This window comes from Schistocerca serialis, chromosome 4 (assembly GCF_023864345.2).
Source record: "Schistocerca serialis cubense isolate TAMUIC-IGC-003099 chromosome 4, iqSchSeri2.2, whole genome shotgun sequence".
Taxonomy (NCBI): Eukaryota; Metazoa; Arthropoda; class Insecta; order Orthoptera; family Acrididae; genus Schistocerca; species Schistocerca serialis.
The window spans coordinates 884126872-884146890 of record NC_064641.1 but is presented as its reverse complement, the minus strand read 5'-3'; the positions used below and the strand labels follow the sequence as shown (position 1 = coordinate 884146890).

The following is a 20019-nucleotide window of genomic DNA, read 5'->3' as shown; positions in this document are numbered from 1 at the left end:
TCGAACCTACCGATAACGAATCTAGCAGCTCGCCTCTGAATTGCTTTGATGTGTACTTCCAGTCCGACCTGGTGTGAATCCCAGACACTAGAGCATTATTCAAGAATAGGTCACACTATCACCTCAAGATGCTGCTGAATCTGCATTTTTGAGGTACCTGCATCAGATTGGGAAAAAATTGTTTCCATGGTTGGTTTGAATGCATACAGAAGCATATAAATTTTAAAGGTGAATATATTGAGTAACAATAAGATACTTTGTACCAAAAAAGTTTTTAGTTCATTGTTTTTGTAAATAATTAAAAAGGCAGCTCTCATAAAACAGACCATCAGATACGCGGCCTACAGGAGGTGTGTTAGAAAAGTAATGAGACTAAAGTTTTTATTTTTTATTTTTTTTTTTCAAACAACAGGATTGTCCTTTTCAGAGTAGTTCTCTTCAGCAGCTATATGTCAACAGAGTTGTTCCTAGTTTCTGTTGATCCATTGTGGACATGGTACGGCGGCTGGTCAAATATTCAACAAAGAAATACATCAAACAGCCGTGCAAATTGAAAAGTTATTTTATTTCAGTTTCAGCAATTTAGTATGCCATCTTCGGGCCCCATATGTGCCTCTCAAAAATTATTGATATTGGCACTGTTGGGGTCATCTGTTTCTGGAGTCCTCAATTCTCGAGTGCTTCCGTCAAAGACTTGACCATTGCAGTCAAGAGAATTCACGACATCCAGAAACAGATGGCCCCAGTGTGCCAATATTGATAATTTTTTAGAATTGCAAATGGGGTGTGAAGATGGCACATTGAATTGCAGAAACTGGTGGTGAAAATGATATAAAATAACTTCTCAATTTGCACGGCTTTTTGACATATCTCTTTTTTAAATAAAGATTTGTTCCCAGTCTTGATAGCAATGCTGAAAGGCTCCATTGCTAGAGTCTTTAACATGTTGGTCACATTATTTTTAATGTTCTCCAAGTCTCAAAATGACATCCTTTTACAACATTTTTCAGTTTCATTAAAATAAAATAGCTATGAGGACTCAGATCAGGTGAACGGCGGAGGGTTGTTGTATAATGCAGCATCCACTTGTCCACCATGCCAGATCTCAGTCAGTTCACCCTTTTTTCCTGATCCTCTCAAGCAGATCTTTGTAAAACTCTTGGTTCACAGTTTGTCCTTGAGGAACAAATTCATTATTCACAATATCCCTATTTTCATAAAAGCAGGACAACATTGTTTTGTTCTGATTTGCCCATTTGAGCTTTTTTTGGTTGAGAAGATGTCTCAGTGTGTCACTCCTTACATTGCTGTTTTGTCCATGGATCTTACTCAAAGGTCTGGACTCGTCACCTGTGATCACATGACTGGACCGTTCGTGGTCTTTGGCAGTCCTCTCAAGAAGATCAGTAACATGTTCCTTCGATTGTACTTCTGCTCTGTTGTGAGGTTTTTCAGCACCATTTTGGCACATACCTTTTGCAAGTGCAAATCTTCACACAAAATTTGATGTACGGAGAAAGTGTTTATGTTTAACAGGTTACCCATCAGCCTTATTTTTAAATGTTGGACTGATATCATAAGAACATGCACACATTTGTCATTTTGGTCAGTTTTTGAATCTTGAGGTCTCCTTGAGCAAGGTTTACCTTTGATGTATTTTTGTTCTTCCATAAATGATTTGTGCCAGCGAAAAACTTGTGCTGTTGAAAAGTAATATTTCCCATAGGCCTGTTTCAACTTTTCAACAGTCACATTGAAAGATTTCTCATGTTTAACATACAACTTGATTGGATAGCGTTGCTCTAAATTCCGCTGTTCCATTTTTGTAACACACAACAAAACTACTATACTGATGGCAGTCTAAGAAAGCACGTAACAGCTGTACAGAGTTGAAACTCTGACTGAACATCGATCACACCAGACTACACGAGCAGAACAACACAGCATTGCCAGATTGTTTGCAGTATTGTCAGTCTCATTACTTTTCTCACACACCTCATATGCTACCTGTCAAACAGTTTTTATTTTATGATCCTCAATAGCCGTTCTCCAGTAGTAGTGTGTTGGGAATTTACAGCGGCAGAAACCCAACAGCAGAACATAGTTTTGTGGTAAAGGAGAAGACAACAAACATTTAAAGATCTTCATAGAGCTCAGAGTGCAGCAAAAATGTCTCATTTCCAGTGGCATCAATCGCCCACTAATAGAGGGAAAGAAGCTCTGAGCTGCAAGGAGAGGAGAGACGTCTGGTAAACTGCAACTAGAAGGATGTGATAATTAGAAAATGTGCAAAAATAATGGAAACAATAGCTGAGTGTGTCCACAATGTTTTAGGAGATCATTTGAACCCATCTCAAGTAAATGTATTCTGAATTCCAAACACCTCACTCTCTTTTTAAAATGGAACTGAATCATGTTTTCTGAATTTGAAATAGTGTGTTGCGTAAGAAGGGGATTATGTTAGAAAACCATTATCATTGCCAATGAGTCCCTAAACTTGTCTGAAAAAGCACATGTAAAAAAATAAAAAAAGCAAAAAGCAAAGCTTATCTCATTATATTTTTTTATTATTGCGGCACGGTGTCTACACAGGTTGCCAGATATCAGAGTACTGCTGCAGATAAACTAACTCCCAGTGTGTTTTTAACCAGCAGATGAGATACCATATAACAGTGAGAACTCATTGAGAGGTGGAAGCTCCACCAGTAAATATACATCTTCAGATTGTGTCACCAGTTACTATCTTTCTTCTCAAAAAGAAATTTTTTTGATCATGTGCATCCGTCTCCATGTGCAGGTTTAATATTGACCTATACAACTTTAGTCTATATTTCAAATTGCCCAAATTGATATGAGTGTGAAGCACAAATTTGGAAATATATTTAAGTATGTCTTCTTACTCTGGATGAGAAGCTAAGACAAATACATATCTCTTAATTGTGATTTGAAAGAAGGGAAAGAAACTAAATTCAATTGATTTTTAAGTCAGATTCAGGTAGGAATAGATTGAAATATTTAAGCAGATAGACTAATGTGGAGAGTTACATTCGGCCATTCTTTCGACTAAAGTCACAATAACAGAGTTGTAGCTTCGATGTGTCTTTATTGTGAATAACACTCATATCAGATTTGAATTTTCAGAACTGATAGTTAATGTGTTAGAGAGTTTTATTTAACCTGGAGTGCCCATGTGGGATATTGTTTCATTGTAGGTCACTTGGCATCTCACAGACCCCAACAGCATTTTCCTTTAACAAGGTATAATTAGTTCAATCTGTAAAAATTTATGAGTTAAAAGTACTAATTAAGTGAAATGAGGTGTATAAATTCTGACCAATGGAATATATTTTATTTTTTTGGTTTTTAATTATAAATGCAGCCAACGAAACTGTTGGTTGTTATGTTGTGAAATTTTTAATCTCATTTGTCACAAAAGTGAAAAACCATTACCACACTTTTCAGAAAATTGTATTACAGTCCTTACATGGAAGCATTCCTACCTTTTTTTTAGACACATTATACAGTTTAGAACATAAACATCACATTCAGTCAGCAGTCAGCACATAGTTGCTGCACATGTCCTAAACAGAGAAATTTCTTACAGCTGCATGATCTGTACTTGGTGTATAGGTTTTTGAATGACCAAATTAACAGCAGCTCTGTTGTTTTGAGTCTTGTTCCTCTTCTGTGGATTGGACTGCCCCTTCATCTAGAAAAAGACATTGACTATCTCATCTGAGATCTCTTGGCAATAGTGAATGCTGAGAACGTCTACACAGGTAATCGTCAGCTAGATTATGTGCTAGAAGTTTCAGGAACTCATTACACCTAACACTAGAATCAGTATTATTTGCGCAGTGTGTTAAGTGTGCATTTATAGCTGCAATGTTCCTCATACTGTAAAAAATCACCATAGGCTATCGGTTGATCTTTCTGGATATGTTTTATGTACTACACAGCTGTTCAATATTTATTTATGGCTTGTTCTTGTCATCAGATAAGACATCAATTGCATTTTGATGATGCATTGTGGAAAGTATCAGAACCACATTGTTTTTCCTGTCAACGTGTGACATTATAGAGTTGAGTTTTTCTGAAACACAAACAGTGTGTAGTGCGTACCTCCCAGTTCTTTGTTTGCGTAAACTCTGTGCGAGAGGGATTTCAGGTTTATTTTTACTCATAGTTCCAATCAGAGTAAAATTCTTCTGAAGCAAGTAATCAGCTAACTCTAAGGAATTGTCTATGGTTATATTACAACCAGATCCTGAGAGCTCAGAAGTGACACAATTCACATCATCTGTCACTTTGTTGCTAACTGCAAATGCCTCTGCAGGCTATTTACCCCCATATATTTCCAGCTTGATGGTGTATTGCATCCTAGCATCCACCAAAGCAAATATTTTTGTCTTGTACTTACTTGGTTTGCTAGGGATGAAACATTTGTCCCTGAAAGCTTGTAGCTTCACTACTTCATCTCTCAAAGGTACCCATTCTTCTTCTACTGTATTTCTTTCCCCCATTCCTGTCAATTGTTCCCTTATGCTCTCCCTGAAACTCTGTAAACCTCTGGTTTAGTCAGTTTACCCAGGTCCCATCTCCTTAAATTCCCACCTTTTTGCAGTTTCTTCAGTTTTAATCTACAGTTCATAACCAGTAGATTGTGGTCAGAGTCCACATCTGCCCCGGGAAATGTCTTACAATTTAAAACCTGGTTCCTAAATCTCTGTCTTACCATTATATAATCTATTTGATACCTTCTAGTATCTCCAGGCTTCTTCCATGTGTACAACCTTCTTTCATTATTCTTGAACCAAGTGTTAGCTATGATTAAGTTGTGCTCTGTGCAAAATTCTACCAGATGGCATCCTCTTTCATTTCTTACCCCCAATCCATATTCACTTACTATGCTTCCTTCTCTCCCTTTTCTTACTATCGAATTCCAGTCTCCCTTCACTACCTGAATAATTTCTTTTATCTCATCATACATTTCATCAATTTCTTCGTCATCTGCAGAGCTAGTTGGCATGTAAACTTGTACTACTGTAGTAGGCGTGGTCTTCGTGTCTATCTTGGTAAGAAATACGTTCACTATGCTGTTTGTAGTAGCTTACCCGTATTCCTATTTTTTTTATTCATTATTAAACCTACTCCTGCATTACCCCTATTTGATTTTGTATTTACAACCCTGTATTCACCTGACCAAAAGTCTTGTTCCTCCTGCCATTGAACTTCACTAATTCCCATTATATCTAACTTTAACCTATCCATTTCCCCTTTTAAATTTTCTAACCTACCTGCCTGATTAAGGGATTTGACATTCCACACTCCGATCCATAGAACGCCAGTTTTTTTTCCTCCTGATAACGACGTTCTCTTGAGTAGTCCCCGCCCGGGTATCCAAATGGGGGACTATTTTACCTCCTGGATATTTTACCCAATAGGATGCCATCATCATTTAATCATACAGTAAATCTGCATGCCCTCGGGAAAAATTATGGCTGTAGTTTCCCCTTGCTTTCAGCCGTTTTAGGGGCTAAATTATCAGCTCTCTAGTATCCCCGTTGCCGAACCTCGAACAGTATAAGAGGAACCTAAATCACCTTTCACTCATTGTCAGACAACATAACTCAGTTCCCATTTTATTGGATGCCTATATGTATTGTGTGATTATATGGTTGTCTTTACTTGCCGCACATGAATACAGTATTCCTAATAGATCTATTATTTCAGTTGCGTCTATCAGATTAGCATCCCTTTCTCTGGAATAATGTTCCTGTACTTCAGGAACAATGCTCAACAATGCTAGAGTGCAGCTCTTTGTCATAAAAGCATTCCCAATATTCCATTGGTTTTCTTCCATTCTTTGTGGCTCCTTTCACTCCTGATAATTGACTGACTATGTTTTGTTGTCGAATGCAAACATTTTTTGGTGGACACATTCTTGACCTTTTTGTAGAATTTGTCCTTCCTAGAAAACATTCGTCAGCATGAGTATGACATCACTATCACTGGAGTCTGCACCCTGCTCAGTGTCAGTATTTTCTTCTCTTATTTCCACATTGTCTTCTTCCACATCACTATAATTACCAAAATCATCAACTGAGTGATCATTTTCCTTGAACAACAGCAAGAGTACAGTTTCACTGTCACATTGCGTTTTCCACATTATAAGGCTTCTGTGAGCTCATATTGGATCTGAAGATAAATTATGGTATTAAAAACAAATATTAAAAACTTTTAGATTAAATAAAAAACAAAATATTTACCCTTAGTATCGGCAAAGATCATGTGGCGTCTGGTAGACTCCAGCTTTGGTAACAACCTTTTCCCTCCAACACTGTACTGCAGCTGATGCATTGTTAATGAGCAAAATATGTTTGGATTTAGTTAACTGGAAGGTAAATGGCATCACAAGAGTGCCACTGTATCTGATGAACAATAGTGTGTAAATGAAGTGTGTCTGGTGTCTGTGGGACGCCAAGTGACCACTTGTGCGTTAATGCGGAGGACTACATCTAATCAAGATCTAAACGTACCTTACGAGCAGTGCAACAGAATTCTCCACCGTACCATCAGAAAACGGACCTTGTTACGCAAATAAAAGTTAAAATTTTCATGTACAAAGTGAACTAAACTTTGAGCATTACTAGGTATGAAATGAATAATCTCTGTAAGGTAAATTATATTTAAGAGCTGTATGGCATTATCAGGGAGACAGCTCATGTTAGGTTCAAATCATTGCCCACCAAATCCAACAAATTATTCCTACAAGTAGCTGGAAAAAAAACAACAACAAAACAACAACAACAACAACAACAACAAAATGAGACCAGTTACATTTACGTAGTCAGGTGTTGCATGCTTCACTGGTAGACTTTAATTTTGGCAATATAGCTGTCAGAGAGATCACAAAAGTAATTAGCTCACTTAAAAGCAGCAATTCTTCTGGCTGTGATGGTGTTTCAACAAAAGTACTGAAATTTTGTGCTGATTTGATAGTAGTCATCTCTAGTAACCTATGTGATCAGTTGGTGAGCCAAAGTCTACTTCTTGATAGGCTGAAATATGCAATATCAATAACCATTTATAAAAGTGGATGTAACAGGTGACCTCTAATTATAGTACCATCCCCCTCCCTCCTGTGTTTTCAAAATTTTTATTAGAGTTTTCCATCTAGTAAAGATAGCTTAAAGTAAAACAAGATTGATAAAATGTAGTCATTTCTTAGGGTTTAAGATTAGAAAATTAGACACTGGGAAGTCTGCTGCAGTTTTAGGGGGAAATATCTCGTTAGCATGTGCTACTTGGGAGACAGAAGATGCGCTTGATGATAATACTTTCAAATTCTCTATTCTTACATTTTTGTACAAAATGTAATAATGTTCTGGGATCTTGTGTTATATGCAGTAGTTAGACAGAGATGAACTAGTGCGGAAAGCAGCATCAAACCAGTCTACAGCAGCGTCCTGCACTGTATTCCTAAATGAAAGGCCCTGGGTATCGTAGAAAACTTTTTCTCTCCCCATCCTCTTCTATTTCTATTTTTTTAAAAGAAAGAAAACCGGAAGATAATTACATACAAAAGAAATTATACATTGTATAAAATTACCAAACCTTATTTTTACATTTTGTGGCAGAAAAATTAAGTGTGTTGTTTTATTCCAAATTACTGGTTGTCATGTTAAAGAGATGCAGTGCCTGTTCTTATGTGGGTACAAACCTATGACATGTTTATTGTGCCTTTAAAATAGTGATGAATCAAGATTTGACAAGGAAATGCTCTTCGTATTGTTTGAAGAAAATTTAATACCCAAGATCACTACTATTTATTTCGGAGGAACAGTTTCGGCAGTTAAGACTGTCATCTTCTGATCTCTAAAAAATTTGTTCTTATACATCCTGTTCATTAGACAACAGTTTTTTGAAGATCAGAAGATCTGTTGCAACCAGTCATCAGGAATAAATAGTACTGAATGCAATCTTGGCTGTTAAATTTTCTTCAAAGCAGCTACAGGTCACTCCTTATTTCTAATTATGAGAAATTTCGACATCATATTGTTATTTAACTGTACACCAATGAACCAAAATTAGCGTGTTGGTCCACCATTGGAATGCAGTACAGCAGTGATTCTGTGTGGCATGGATTCGACAATTCATTGGTAGGTTTCTGAAGATATGTGGTACCAGACATTTATGCACAGATAATGCTGTTCCCGTGCATTATGGTTTGTTGATTTGTGGGCGTGGAGCTGGTACCAGATAGCACTTCAGATGTGTTCCATTGGATCCAAATTGGGCAAATTTGGTGATGGTGACATTGTGAAGTCACTATCCTGCTCCTCAAAACACTGGAGGTCAATTCATTCTTGTGACAAAAGACAATTATCGTGCAGGAAGGTGTTGCTGCCGTCATTGAAGACATCAAGCTTGAAGGAATATGGGTGGTTCACAATGATGTTCACATAGTCCATAGCTGTTAGTTGCCTTCAATTACTAGCACAGGTCTCATGGAAGCCTAGATGAATGTCTCCCATAGCATAAGACTGGCCCAACTGGCTTGCATCCACAGCATGGTGCATGTTTTGAGCAGCAGTTAGATTGGATGAAGGCCATAGCCAGACACGACCATTGTCTGGTGTAACAAGTAACATGATTCATTTGGTCGGGGACTTGTTTCCATTGATCTGCAGTTCGATCGCAATGAGCATGTGTCTGCTGCCCTAATAGTTGATGATGTTGGATCCATGTGGGAATGCAGAGGGACTGTCTGCTGCAGAGTTCCATTTTCAACAGTGTGTACTGAACAGTGTGCACTAAAACAGTTGTGTCTGCACTGTCATCATATCTGCCACAGAATGGCACCTATCTTGCTGTATCGAATGGGTAAGCCTCTGACCTTAACATTACGTAATGAAGTATGTATGCCTGACACCATATCACTTACTCGTGGTTTTACCACCTGATTTACCTTCACTCATAATGCGCCCGATTGCAGAGATTGTGTGTCCATACAGTTCACAGGCCTGCTTATAAAGCCATCTGGGTCAGCCCCCTGGTGTGTTCTGGTGAGCTGCCAAAAGAAACAGTATTATGTAAGCAATCACAACTGAGTGTTTGGCCTATTCCATAACCTACATAACTGTTGTCCATCCAATGTGTTCAGTATTATGTGCAACTGGCACTTCATTGAATCTTACGTTGACTCTATAAAGCATTCCATATGTCCTGTTTTTTGTAGCTGTAGCACCACACTTTAATCACTTTCCATAAATGCTCATGACAGTAGCGCACGAACAGCCAACCAGTTTCTCAGTTTCTGAGATGGTCATTTCCAGCCTTTGTGCCATAACAATCTGCACTTTATCTTATGTCAGTGAATTTCCCAGTTTGTAGCCTTTATGTAGCCTGCATGTACATAAACACACCCGCTGTGCCGCCAGGTGGCACTCGGTCTTGCAGCAGGCACTGGTCATAATGTTCGGCTCATCAGTGTGTGTTTTTCTATGTCCACATACATGCTCTGCAAGCTATTGTGTGTTGCATGGCTGAGGTTACCTTGTACCACTAGTCATTTCCTTTCCTGTTCCACTCTAAAATGGAGCAAGGGAAAAATGACTGTCCTTATTCTTCCGTACGAGCCCTGATTTCCCTTGTCATGTCTTACCTTCATGGTCTGTACACAAAATGTCTGTACACAAAATGTATGTTGGTGGCAGTAGAATCATTCTGCAATCAGCTTAGAATGATGGTTCAGTATTCATGCTAGAGCACTAATTTTAATGACTAGAACAAAGATAAGATGTTTGTTTTAACATACGTATTAAAATTTGCTGCAAAATATGAAAGAATAAGTCATCTGAGTTGTGTGTGAGAAATTAATTATTCTTCCTTATTTCTTTTCTCTCTCACACACTTTTTTTGGAGGAAAAAAAAAAGCTTAATATGAAGTGATAAATTTCTGCTGATACTTTAATGATTTCCTAAAAAGCTTGGTAGTTTGTATCTTGTGTTTGTGTTATTACATTCGGAAAGTGTACGTTGAGATAAATTTTTTTCTTCTTTAAGTGCAACTTTAAAAATATTTGCCATACACATAAATAATTAAGTATTGCTGTTTTACACAGTTGCAGGCACTACAAGAACATCAGGCAGCCCTGGTGGCATTGCAGCAGAAAGCAAAAGAACAGTTACAAAAAGCAAAGGCAGCACAAGTAAGGACAGTGTTATGAGATTTTTTATAGTTGCAGCAACAGAGGCAAATAGATGATGCAGTTGAAAATAAATATTTTATGAATATGTAAAGGACAGCCTATGCTATTTTATTGTTAAGTGATATATCATGATAAGTTATGAGATGCAAATTCAAAAATTTTGTGCCCATGATGCATTTTTTCCTCATTTATTTATGTGCACCCCTTTGTCAACTTACATGGTAGAGGCCTCTCATTTGATCAGTGCATGTTTAAAGGAATTGTTCTAGTGTACTTGAAAAAAGAGACAGCATTGGTCGTATATTTTTTACTATTGCAAAATCGATTTTCTGTCACTGAGTGACCATCTTCAGTGCTATATTGTATAACTTAAGTTGGGATGCACTGTTGTTACTAAGCTTACGGCAATGTGATTGCAGTAAGCTTAGTAACAACAGTGCATCCCAATTTAAGTTATACAATATAGCACTGAAGATGGTCACTCAGTGACAGAAAATCGATTTTGCAATAGTAAAAAATATACGACCAATGCTGTCTCTTTTTTCAAGTATACCTGTTATCTGGTCGTAGTGCACAAGACAACATGGAGTCGCCAATCAATAATTGTTCTAGTGTGGTAATTATTGTAGTAGTGATAAATGAACTATGGAAAGAGAAATATAAGGTAGTTTAATTTAATGACAGGAAATGCTTATAGTGTAGTTACAGTGTGAGGGAGAATAGCTGAACACCTATCTGAAATGCTGTGGAGATAAATACGAACAACTAATGGCGAATAAGGGAACTGACTGGCACGCTCAAGATGTTTTTGGAACTGTGAAAGAGCGTGCACTTCTCTGTCTTCTTTAACCACAATTAAGAGAATGTAGGAAATTCATACTTTTATGATGCTGTTCACTACACTATCGAGTGACAGAATTTTTCCCTGTCCATTTGACTGTCAATATTAATAGAATACAATATAACTACTGGTTTGTTTACCTGTACTATATCTTATTATTTCAGAATACTGTATCTTCAATAGAATCAGGAATTGGCACAGGTGATCAGCCACAAAGTAGCTCGGATGTCCTCAGAGATGTGCAGAATCTTCAACATCGAATATCAGTCTTGCATGAATTTTATGACAACAGAAATCAGGTATTTTTTCTTTCTTTCTTGACTTTATCAGTATATTAAGATTATTTTGATAAAATTGTCTACTTATTTGTCATACAAATATTTGTTGATAGACTGGTAGACAAAATTTAAAAAAATCCATATAACTTTCTTATTTTATGATTTTAGTGTTGATGTTAATGTATTTTGCTCTTTATTGTTGTAGATAGTAGAGCTGTTAGGTGAACGGGACGAAGCATTACTTTCTGAGCACACAGTTTTACAAGACAAGTTGACAGAACTGCAAGTGAAGAAACGACACATGGATCAGCTGTTGGCACAGTTCTCAGCTCTAAACAATTCAGATGCTAACGGTAAGAAGTGTCCTTATTATCAGTTCAAAGAACCAGAAGTTGTATTAGATGAAATACTTCAACTCTTGTAGATTGCTAAACAAATAGGATCCAGAGAACATTGCCTGCATCCTTTGCTTTTCATTGTTTGTCATTGCCTGCACTGATTAACTACCTAGACAGTATCTTCAACAAATTATATAATAAGGAAATTTTTCTCAGTCTGTTCTCTGTATGCCTGGAGAGAGCAAATGTGTCAAACAACTAGTTCATTTCAAACAGTGCAAACTCCAGGTAGGAATATTAACAACTAGTTCATTTCATCTGATTGTTATTTTGATTCTCATTGCACATAAGATCATTAATTGAAACAATGACTTTGCCTCCAAAATGTAATGCATGTTGTGTTGGTTGACAGTTCCTGTGTTTTATGTGAATCATTCTGCTCTGCAAGTGAAAATACTATTGGCAGTTTCTTTGCTGCAAGTGAAACTACTTTCAGCAGTTTTTTTGCTGCTGATGAGCTGAGGTTGGTTATCTACATTAGAATCTTTTTTTCGTCTTTTTTTTATCATTTAAGGAATAAAGAGTTTCTTGTTGTTTATCTCTGTTTTGGCCATTTTAAGCTTTGGTCCCTATTTTGAATAAAACTGACTTCTGTTAACAAAAACAAGCAGAGGTGCTGACTTCTGTTAATGTCATTTTAAGTGTGTACTTGTACTATACCACAAATCTGAAATTTGTACTTTCATTTTATAAATTATCTCTAAAATTTGTTCCAGCATTAATGGTAATGACCATTTGTCAAAAGTTAAAAATTTGCACTTGCACGGGGGTTGCAAATCTGACTTTCGCCTTTCACAGACAGTGCTTTGCCAACTGAGTCATCTAAATACACCTTGTATGCTTATACTTTTGTTGATAATAGGCTACATTATTTGCAGAAGGCAGAGAACCAGCCTTCATTGGAAACTAGTTTTCATATCTCACAAATATTTGAACTGATTCCTGACTAGCCCCTATAATATATATTGTCCACGTTATGTTTGTTGTTGCTCATCTTATAACCTCTTTTGAAGGCTTTATCCATTCCATTCAACTGATCTTCCAAATACTTTGCCATCTCTGACAGAATTTCAGTGTCATTGGCAAACCTCATTTTTTATTTCTTCTTTGTAAACTTTTAATCTCCTTTTCAAATTTCTCCTTGCTTTCCTTTACTGCTTATTCATTGTACATATAACATTGGGGAGAGTTTGAAGACTGTCTTACTTCCTTCTCAGGGCATCCTTTTTCTGCCCCGTGGCTCTTGTTTGTAGATATCTTTTCACTCTCTGTATTTTATTCCTGATACCTTCAGAATTGCAAAGAGTATATGCTAGTCAACATTGTCAAAAGCTTTCCCTTTTTCAACCAAAAGTTACAGATACGAGGGCAACACTTATGTTTTATGAGGTAGCAATCAATAACAAATGAAAGAGAGAGAGAGTGAGAGAGATAGAGTGAGAGACAGAGAAACAGGAGCGCAACTCTTGCTTTTATACAGTCAAAACAAATTACGGCGACTGCCTTCAACTTGCTTTACAGAGCATCTTTTATGAAGTTTTGATATATAAACATTTCTCTGGAACATTCTTTATATGGACATTAAAAATATATTTTTTACATTGAACTATGACCTTTTCTTCTTAATTTACAGATACAAATGTATTAAATCTAAGATAAGTCACAGAGCCAGTATTGCATCTCTTGTTCCTCAGTTTTTCCAGAACCCTAAGTGATCTACTGAGTGAGGCGACACAGTGGTTAGCACATTGGACTCGCGTCCGGGATGACAATGATTCAAACCCACATCCGGCCATCCTTTGAAAGGGAATAGCCAATTTCTCTCCCTGTTCTTAACACCATCCGAGCTTGTGCTGTCTCTAATGACCTTGATGTCGATGGAGGTTAAGCCCCATCTGCCTTCCTTCCTTCCTAACTGTACTCTTACTTCGACTTCTGTGAATTTTTTCATTCTTCCGTAAATAATTTGTCTCAGTATTTTGAAACTGTGACTTATTAACATGATAGTTGTATAATAATTACACCATTCAGCATTTGATTTACTTGTAATAGGGGTTACATTGTTCCTAATGTCTGAGGGTATCTTGCATGTCTCATAAATATTGCATACCAGGTCGAATTGTGTTGTCGTAGCTGGCTGCCCCAAGGATCTCAGTAATTCCAAGAGAGTGTTGTCTACTCCAGGAGCCTTGTTTTGAACTTAGTCTTTCAATGTTTTATCCAATTCTCCTAGCAGTATTACAATTCCCATCTCACCTTTATGTACATCCTCTTACTCTTCTATAACATTGTCTTCAAGCCTGTTTCATTAGTATAGATCCTCTGTATATTCCTCCCTCCTTTCAGCTTTCCCTTCTTTGCGTAGTACAGGCTTGCCGTCTATGCTCTTAATATTGTATTGTATATATTGGTTCTGTGTTCTACAAAAGAATCTTTTGCATGAGACATTGGACAAACCAAGTTCTTCATACATTTCTGAAAGTGATTTCTAGGCATACTTATTTAAACTTTCAATAAAACACTTTATACATTAAGTATTTATATAACACACTTCATAAGTTAAATGGATTAAAAACAGTAAATGCTGTAAATATGACTTTAGAGATTTTTTCAAAGGTTTTGACCTTAGTAATACCTTTTACATACACTGTACATTTTCAGGAAGTTTGTTGTAACGTTTAACTCCCTTGTGGAAAGTACCTTTTTGACACAAAGTTGTGCTGATTTGGGTATATTTAAATTTTTTGTGATGTCTGGTAAAGTGATCATGTTCATCACTGTTTTTTTGCAGTCTACAGTCCTTACCTATTACATTTATTTTGAAAAATTTAAAGTTTTCCATAATCTATACACGTGGTAATGGAGGAGTACCATATATCTTAAATAGAGGTTTGCAATATTACTAATATTAAAATATTATATTACATTTTTTGGAGGTGGGGAAGTTAATTTGAAATATTGAGCTTAATATTAGCTGTGGTTGATATCTTCTTCAAATATTCCTGATTGAAATTAATCTAACTCCCCAAAAGACATTTACAAGTTGTTAAACAATTAGTAAGTAATATTATAAAACTTTTAACCGTGCCTGCTGGTAGCAGAGCTTCTGAAATGGTAAAATGGTCCATAGAAAATTTTTACTTACTTATTAATTGATTTGCATTCCGCCATTCAGAATAAGATTACCATCAGCCTGATGACAATGTTGACTGGTGACATTGTTCAGAGGCCAGTGACTGATCTCAAAATTATGCAGTTAGTATAATTATATTGCCTGGATACTGTTAGAAAAGTTCAATAAAAGAGATCTCAGGGATACTGAAACAAAAGTTTGATAAAGTAAATGTTTTTTGAACACTTGATAAAGTAAATGTTTTTTGAACACTAGTAACATTCGGCTGTGTGCACCAAACAATTCATCAGCAACTCTCCTTCACTGCGGCCTGAAAAGTTCTAAAATGCCACATAATAAATTGAGAGATGTAGCTTTAATGGAAGAGGAAAGTAGGTTTCTTGATTCAAACATGGCTGTTACCATTAAATTAACATAATTTTTCAACCAAAAGTTACGGATACGAGAGCAACACTTATGTTTTATGAGGTAGCAATCAATAACAAATGAAAGATGGAGAGAGAGAGAGGAGAGAGAGAGAGAGAGAGAGAGAGAGAGAGAGAGAGAGTGAACAGGAGCGCAACTTTTGCTTTTATACAGTCAAAACAAATTACGGTGACTGCCTTCAACTTGCTTTACAGAGCTTCTTTTATGAAGTTTTGATATATAAACATTTCTCTGGAACATTCTTTATATGAACATTAAAAATATATTTTTTATATTAAACTTTGGCCTTTTCTTCTTAATTTACAGATTTATTTACACAGAGAAAATTTGTTCTGAATGGATTTTAGCATTAATTAAACGTTTGGGGCATATTTTATTAATTATTCAAAAAGCAACATTTCAAGAGTCTCTAGGTTTGCATCCAAATAAGATTCTAATGGCCCTTTTTTGTAGTTTGAAAGTACTGTTAGCTGTTTTAGAGTTTTCGCAGAAAGTGGTTCCATATTTAAGGAGAGAACAGAAGTAGGCATGATATTCATTCATTACTCTTTTCTTATTGTAGCATGATTTTAGTGTGCAAAGAAGGTAACATGTCATACTAAGTTCTGCATTAAGATATTCAAAATGCTTATTCCATTTTACATTTCTCAGCAGCCCAAGCCTAAGAATTTCATTTCAGCACTGTTACTAACTAGTTCGTTGTTGATAGAGACCAATAGGATAAACATGCCCTTGTTTGGAGCACTTTGGAATTTTAGTGCATGTTTTTTTTTTTTTTTTACTATGTATTATAAGCCCATTTTTCTATGCCCAGCTGCTAAGTTGTTTCGGGCAGTGTTTACTCATTGCTGTATTGTTCTTTGCTTTCTTCTTTTAGTAGAATTTTTGGCTCATCTAAATGTAATTGTTTTATGTGCATCCCCATTTGAGATCATTTTTAACAGAAGGCGTCCCATTACTGATCCTTGGGGTACACCATATTTAAATTGTTTATTGTCTGATAAGTGTTCAGATACTGTTAATAGGTGGATATTTGTGTACTTCATGCACACTGCCTGCTTACGATTGCACTGGAAGGAACTGATTCAATTGTCGGACAGAACTTGAATACTGTATTTTTCAAGCTTTGACGGCAGAATCTTATGGTCCACCATGCAAAAGACTTGACAGGTCAGTATTGATTCCTGTTTCTTGTCCATCAGGCTTAATATGGAAGTGATGCACTCATAAATAGCAGTTGTCGTTGACCTCTTATTTCTGAATCCATGTTGTTCATTGCATAGGATATTGTTTTTATTCACATATTTCATAAGGTCGTCATATATAACTTCTCCTAATACTTTTGAAATGCAGGAGAAATTTTTTTCTGGACTTGAATTACTTTAGATGTTGTCAATAAATCAGGGAAAGTGCCTGCTTGAAATGAGCACTCACATAAGTGTGTAAATATTTCAGTTAGGTTTGATGCACTCGTCCTTAAGATTGTTGCAGGGACACCATCAACGCCTGCAGAGATGGAATTTTGTAGTCCTTTTCTTGCATTAGCTACTTCATCTTGTGAGACTGAACTGATGAGTTTTGACCCTCTACAAGCACTGCCTGCCTGCTTTTGTATTCATTGGTTTGGGTGTCCTTATGTAAGTCTGATTATGTCATATTATCACCAACACCTGCGAAAAAATTGTTGAAGGTGTTAGCTACTATTATGAGGTTTGTTATTGTTTTTTATTCTTTTGTAATAGTGTCGTATTTTTGCAGGGTGGCCTGTGTTCACCAGATTCTTTTTTGTAACACTCCACATAGCCTCCCTTTATTTACTGAATTATAAATGTACTCATCATTATGCAGAATGAGATTTGCGCCAATATGAAACTTCCTGGCAGATTAAAAGTGTGTGCTGGACTGAGACTCGAACTCGGGACCTTTGCCTTTCGTGGGCAAATGCTCTACCATCTGTACTACCCAAGCATGACTCACGACCCATCCTCACAGGTTCAATTCTACCAGTACCTCGTCTCCTACCTTCCAGACCTCACAGAAGCTCTTCTCCGAACCTTGCAGAAAGGCAAAGGTCAGTTCGAGTCTTAGTCCGGCACACAGATTTAATCTGTCAAGAAGTTTCTCATCATTATTCATTATTTTTGCTGCTCTTAGTATTTTGGAGTATTTTTCATAGTACATATGTATTTCAAGTGAAGAATTTTTTGACTTAACATATTTCATGTAGTAGTCTTTTCTTCTAGCATGAAACCCTTATTCCCCTTGTCATCTAGCTGTTAGTTCTAGAATTCCTTATTATGGTTACAGTTTTCAGTGGGAAGGCAATTTGAAAGAACTGGGTTAATGTATCAACGAAGGGATTGAATTTTCCATTTATGTCATTAACTTTGCAAACCTGTGACTGTTTTCCTCTCTGTAATAAGCTGTTGAAGTATTGAAAGTCTCTCCGGGTTTGCTGCTGGATCCTAAAATCAATTGGATTCAGTATTTCGGTGATCCAACTATTCACCATCTTCAGGAGAACACTGCTTCTGCTGATGAGTCCTGCAGTTCTCAGCAGGACTGATCAGTAGAAGCAGCATTCTCCTGAAGATGGCGAACAGTTGGATCACCGAAATATTGAATCAAGTTGATTTTATGATCCGGCAGCAAACTTGGCGAGACTTTCAAGACTTATTATGCCAGGAAAGCCTACAAAGTCACATCTGTTGAAGTAGTTTACATTATCCTGATTATACCTTCTACTTGTGGTTCTTAAAGACATGTTGTTAATACTACTGCCTTTCATTTTTAAGTTTAATATTTGAGCAAGATGATCACTGAAACCTGCAGTGAAAATTGTTAGTGAAGTGTTGTGCAAACTTTTCATGATTAGAAATTGATCAAAAACTGTTTCACAAGTTCTTTTACTCAGGTAACAACCTTTACTTCAGCTGTAAAATTATAGGTTGTTGCAAGGTTCAAAAGGGCCTCTGTATCTACTGTTTTTGAGGAAATCAGTATTGAAGTTCCCATAGATCATCGACTCACAATCCATTTTTTTACTTTATTTAGCAGTGACTCCAATTTTATAATCCTTATTACATTTGTTCTAGTTAAATCAGGTAGGGTATTGAAATCTGTATTTTCCTTTGTGTAAATTTACACCACACCTTGCTTGCTGTTTTTCCGTAGTAGTATGAGGACAAAATGACTTTATTTATTTTCATATTCTAAACTAATTCTGGGTTAAGCCAATCGTCAGGAATACATAATGCTGAGATATCCTTTAGTTGATCAGTTAATAGTATGTTAATTTCATCGATGGTATTATGCATTGATTGCACATTATGGTGATAAATATTTAGATTGGGAGTATTCACGACTTGGTTGTTGGGAGTCATATTTATAGCATCACATACCTTCAGTTTAAATTAGGATCGCCAGTTGTGTTGTGCTCATTTTACTTTCCTCACTGTTGTCAGTAGGTCTGCCAGATTGTCCTATTGCTTAAAAGTCTTTCTATAATTGTTTTGCTGACATAATCACAAACAAACCTTTTCCCGTCATTGTTTAAATGCATTCCCTGCTTCACATGCAGATTTCAATGCAGCTTGCTTGTATCCAATATGTTGCACGTGGCATATTGTGTACACATTTTCCTTATTGTGAAGTTTGTTTTCTGAATGTTTTGTTTACGTAAGAACTATAAATTAGATCATGCCTATGAAGTAGTTTTTCAACTAATGTGTTTCAGCATTTGTTAGCTTCTAGAAAATACTGGAGCATTTTCAGGCAAACCTCTGCTTCATTTTTTGCATTATTTGATCCCATTATACAGATGATATTGTCATTTTCCTGCATTAATTTCACCCCTGAATTAGAGTCTATGTTTTTATTTCCGGCTCCAGGTTTCACTATACTAGTCACCACTATGTTGTGATTTTTCTCTTGGAGCGTGCTGGATAGATTTCTGCCATAACACTCTGTTACTAAAAGTGCACGACTGTTTTTCCTTGATGATCTGTGTTTGTTATTGGCATTAGCTGCAAAAACACCATTCATTTTCAGCCCACTGATTTTTACAAGCTTACGATTATTTGGAGAGTCGTTATCACAGTCACTTGTTTACAAAACATCATATTTGTTTTTATCAGAAAATGTATTAGTTTTTGCAGAGTTTGTTATTTGTGCAGTTGAAGAACTGCCTTTAAGTGACACTTTTATCCACTCTGACAATTTGTTACTTTTGACTTGTGTAACTTCACTGTGTTGGCTTCGGTTGCACATCCTGATTTTCTTTCTTGAATGAAGTTATATCTCTTTAAAGAACTGAGTAAGAATTTTAAGCTTGAAATTCATTCATTTAGTGCTGTTATTTCAATTTTACAATTTTTAAAAAATCAATTTTTAGCCGTATAACTGTAACTTTTTCTCAAGTTTGAATCACACACTTCTACAATCATGGACGTCTTGACCAACGATTCATCCAGGTACTTCATTTTTTTGTAAGGATTCTTTACCTTTCTGTAGTGGTATCTATTTTTCCCATAGTTACGCATGAGTTTACAGCAGAGCTGTCCCAGCACCCGGGGCTGTTGTGAGGCTAATAAATTCAGAATGTAGAACAAATTAAAAACTTGTGATGAAATAATACAAAACAATCGTCTCTTCATTGTGTGTAACCATAGAGCATGTCCTCAAGTGATTGTGTGTTGAATTCCACTATTTTGTGCGTGTAACTTCTATT

General features: G+C 36.3%; 1 protein-coding gene across 5 annotated transcripts in view; it reads left to right on the top strand.

Moving 5' to 3' along the window:
• LOC126473542 (pericentriolar material 1 protein-like) overlaps nucleotides 1–20019 on the top strand; it is a 390146-nt gene that overhangs the window by 42530 nt on the left and 327597 nt on the right. For all 5 annotated transcript variants that reach the window (XM_050100664.1, XM_050100665.1, XM_050100666.1 and 2 more), the window contains 3 exons: nucleotides 10128–10214; nucleotides 11220–11354; nucleotides 11539–11686. In XM_050100664.1, coding sequence (XP_049956621.1) covers nucleotides 10128–10214; nucleotides 11220–11354; nucleotides 11539–11686 — 370 coding nt within the window. The remainder of the gene's footprint in view (nucleotides 1–10127; nucleotides 10215–11219; nucleotides 11355–11538; nucleotides 11687–20019) is intronic.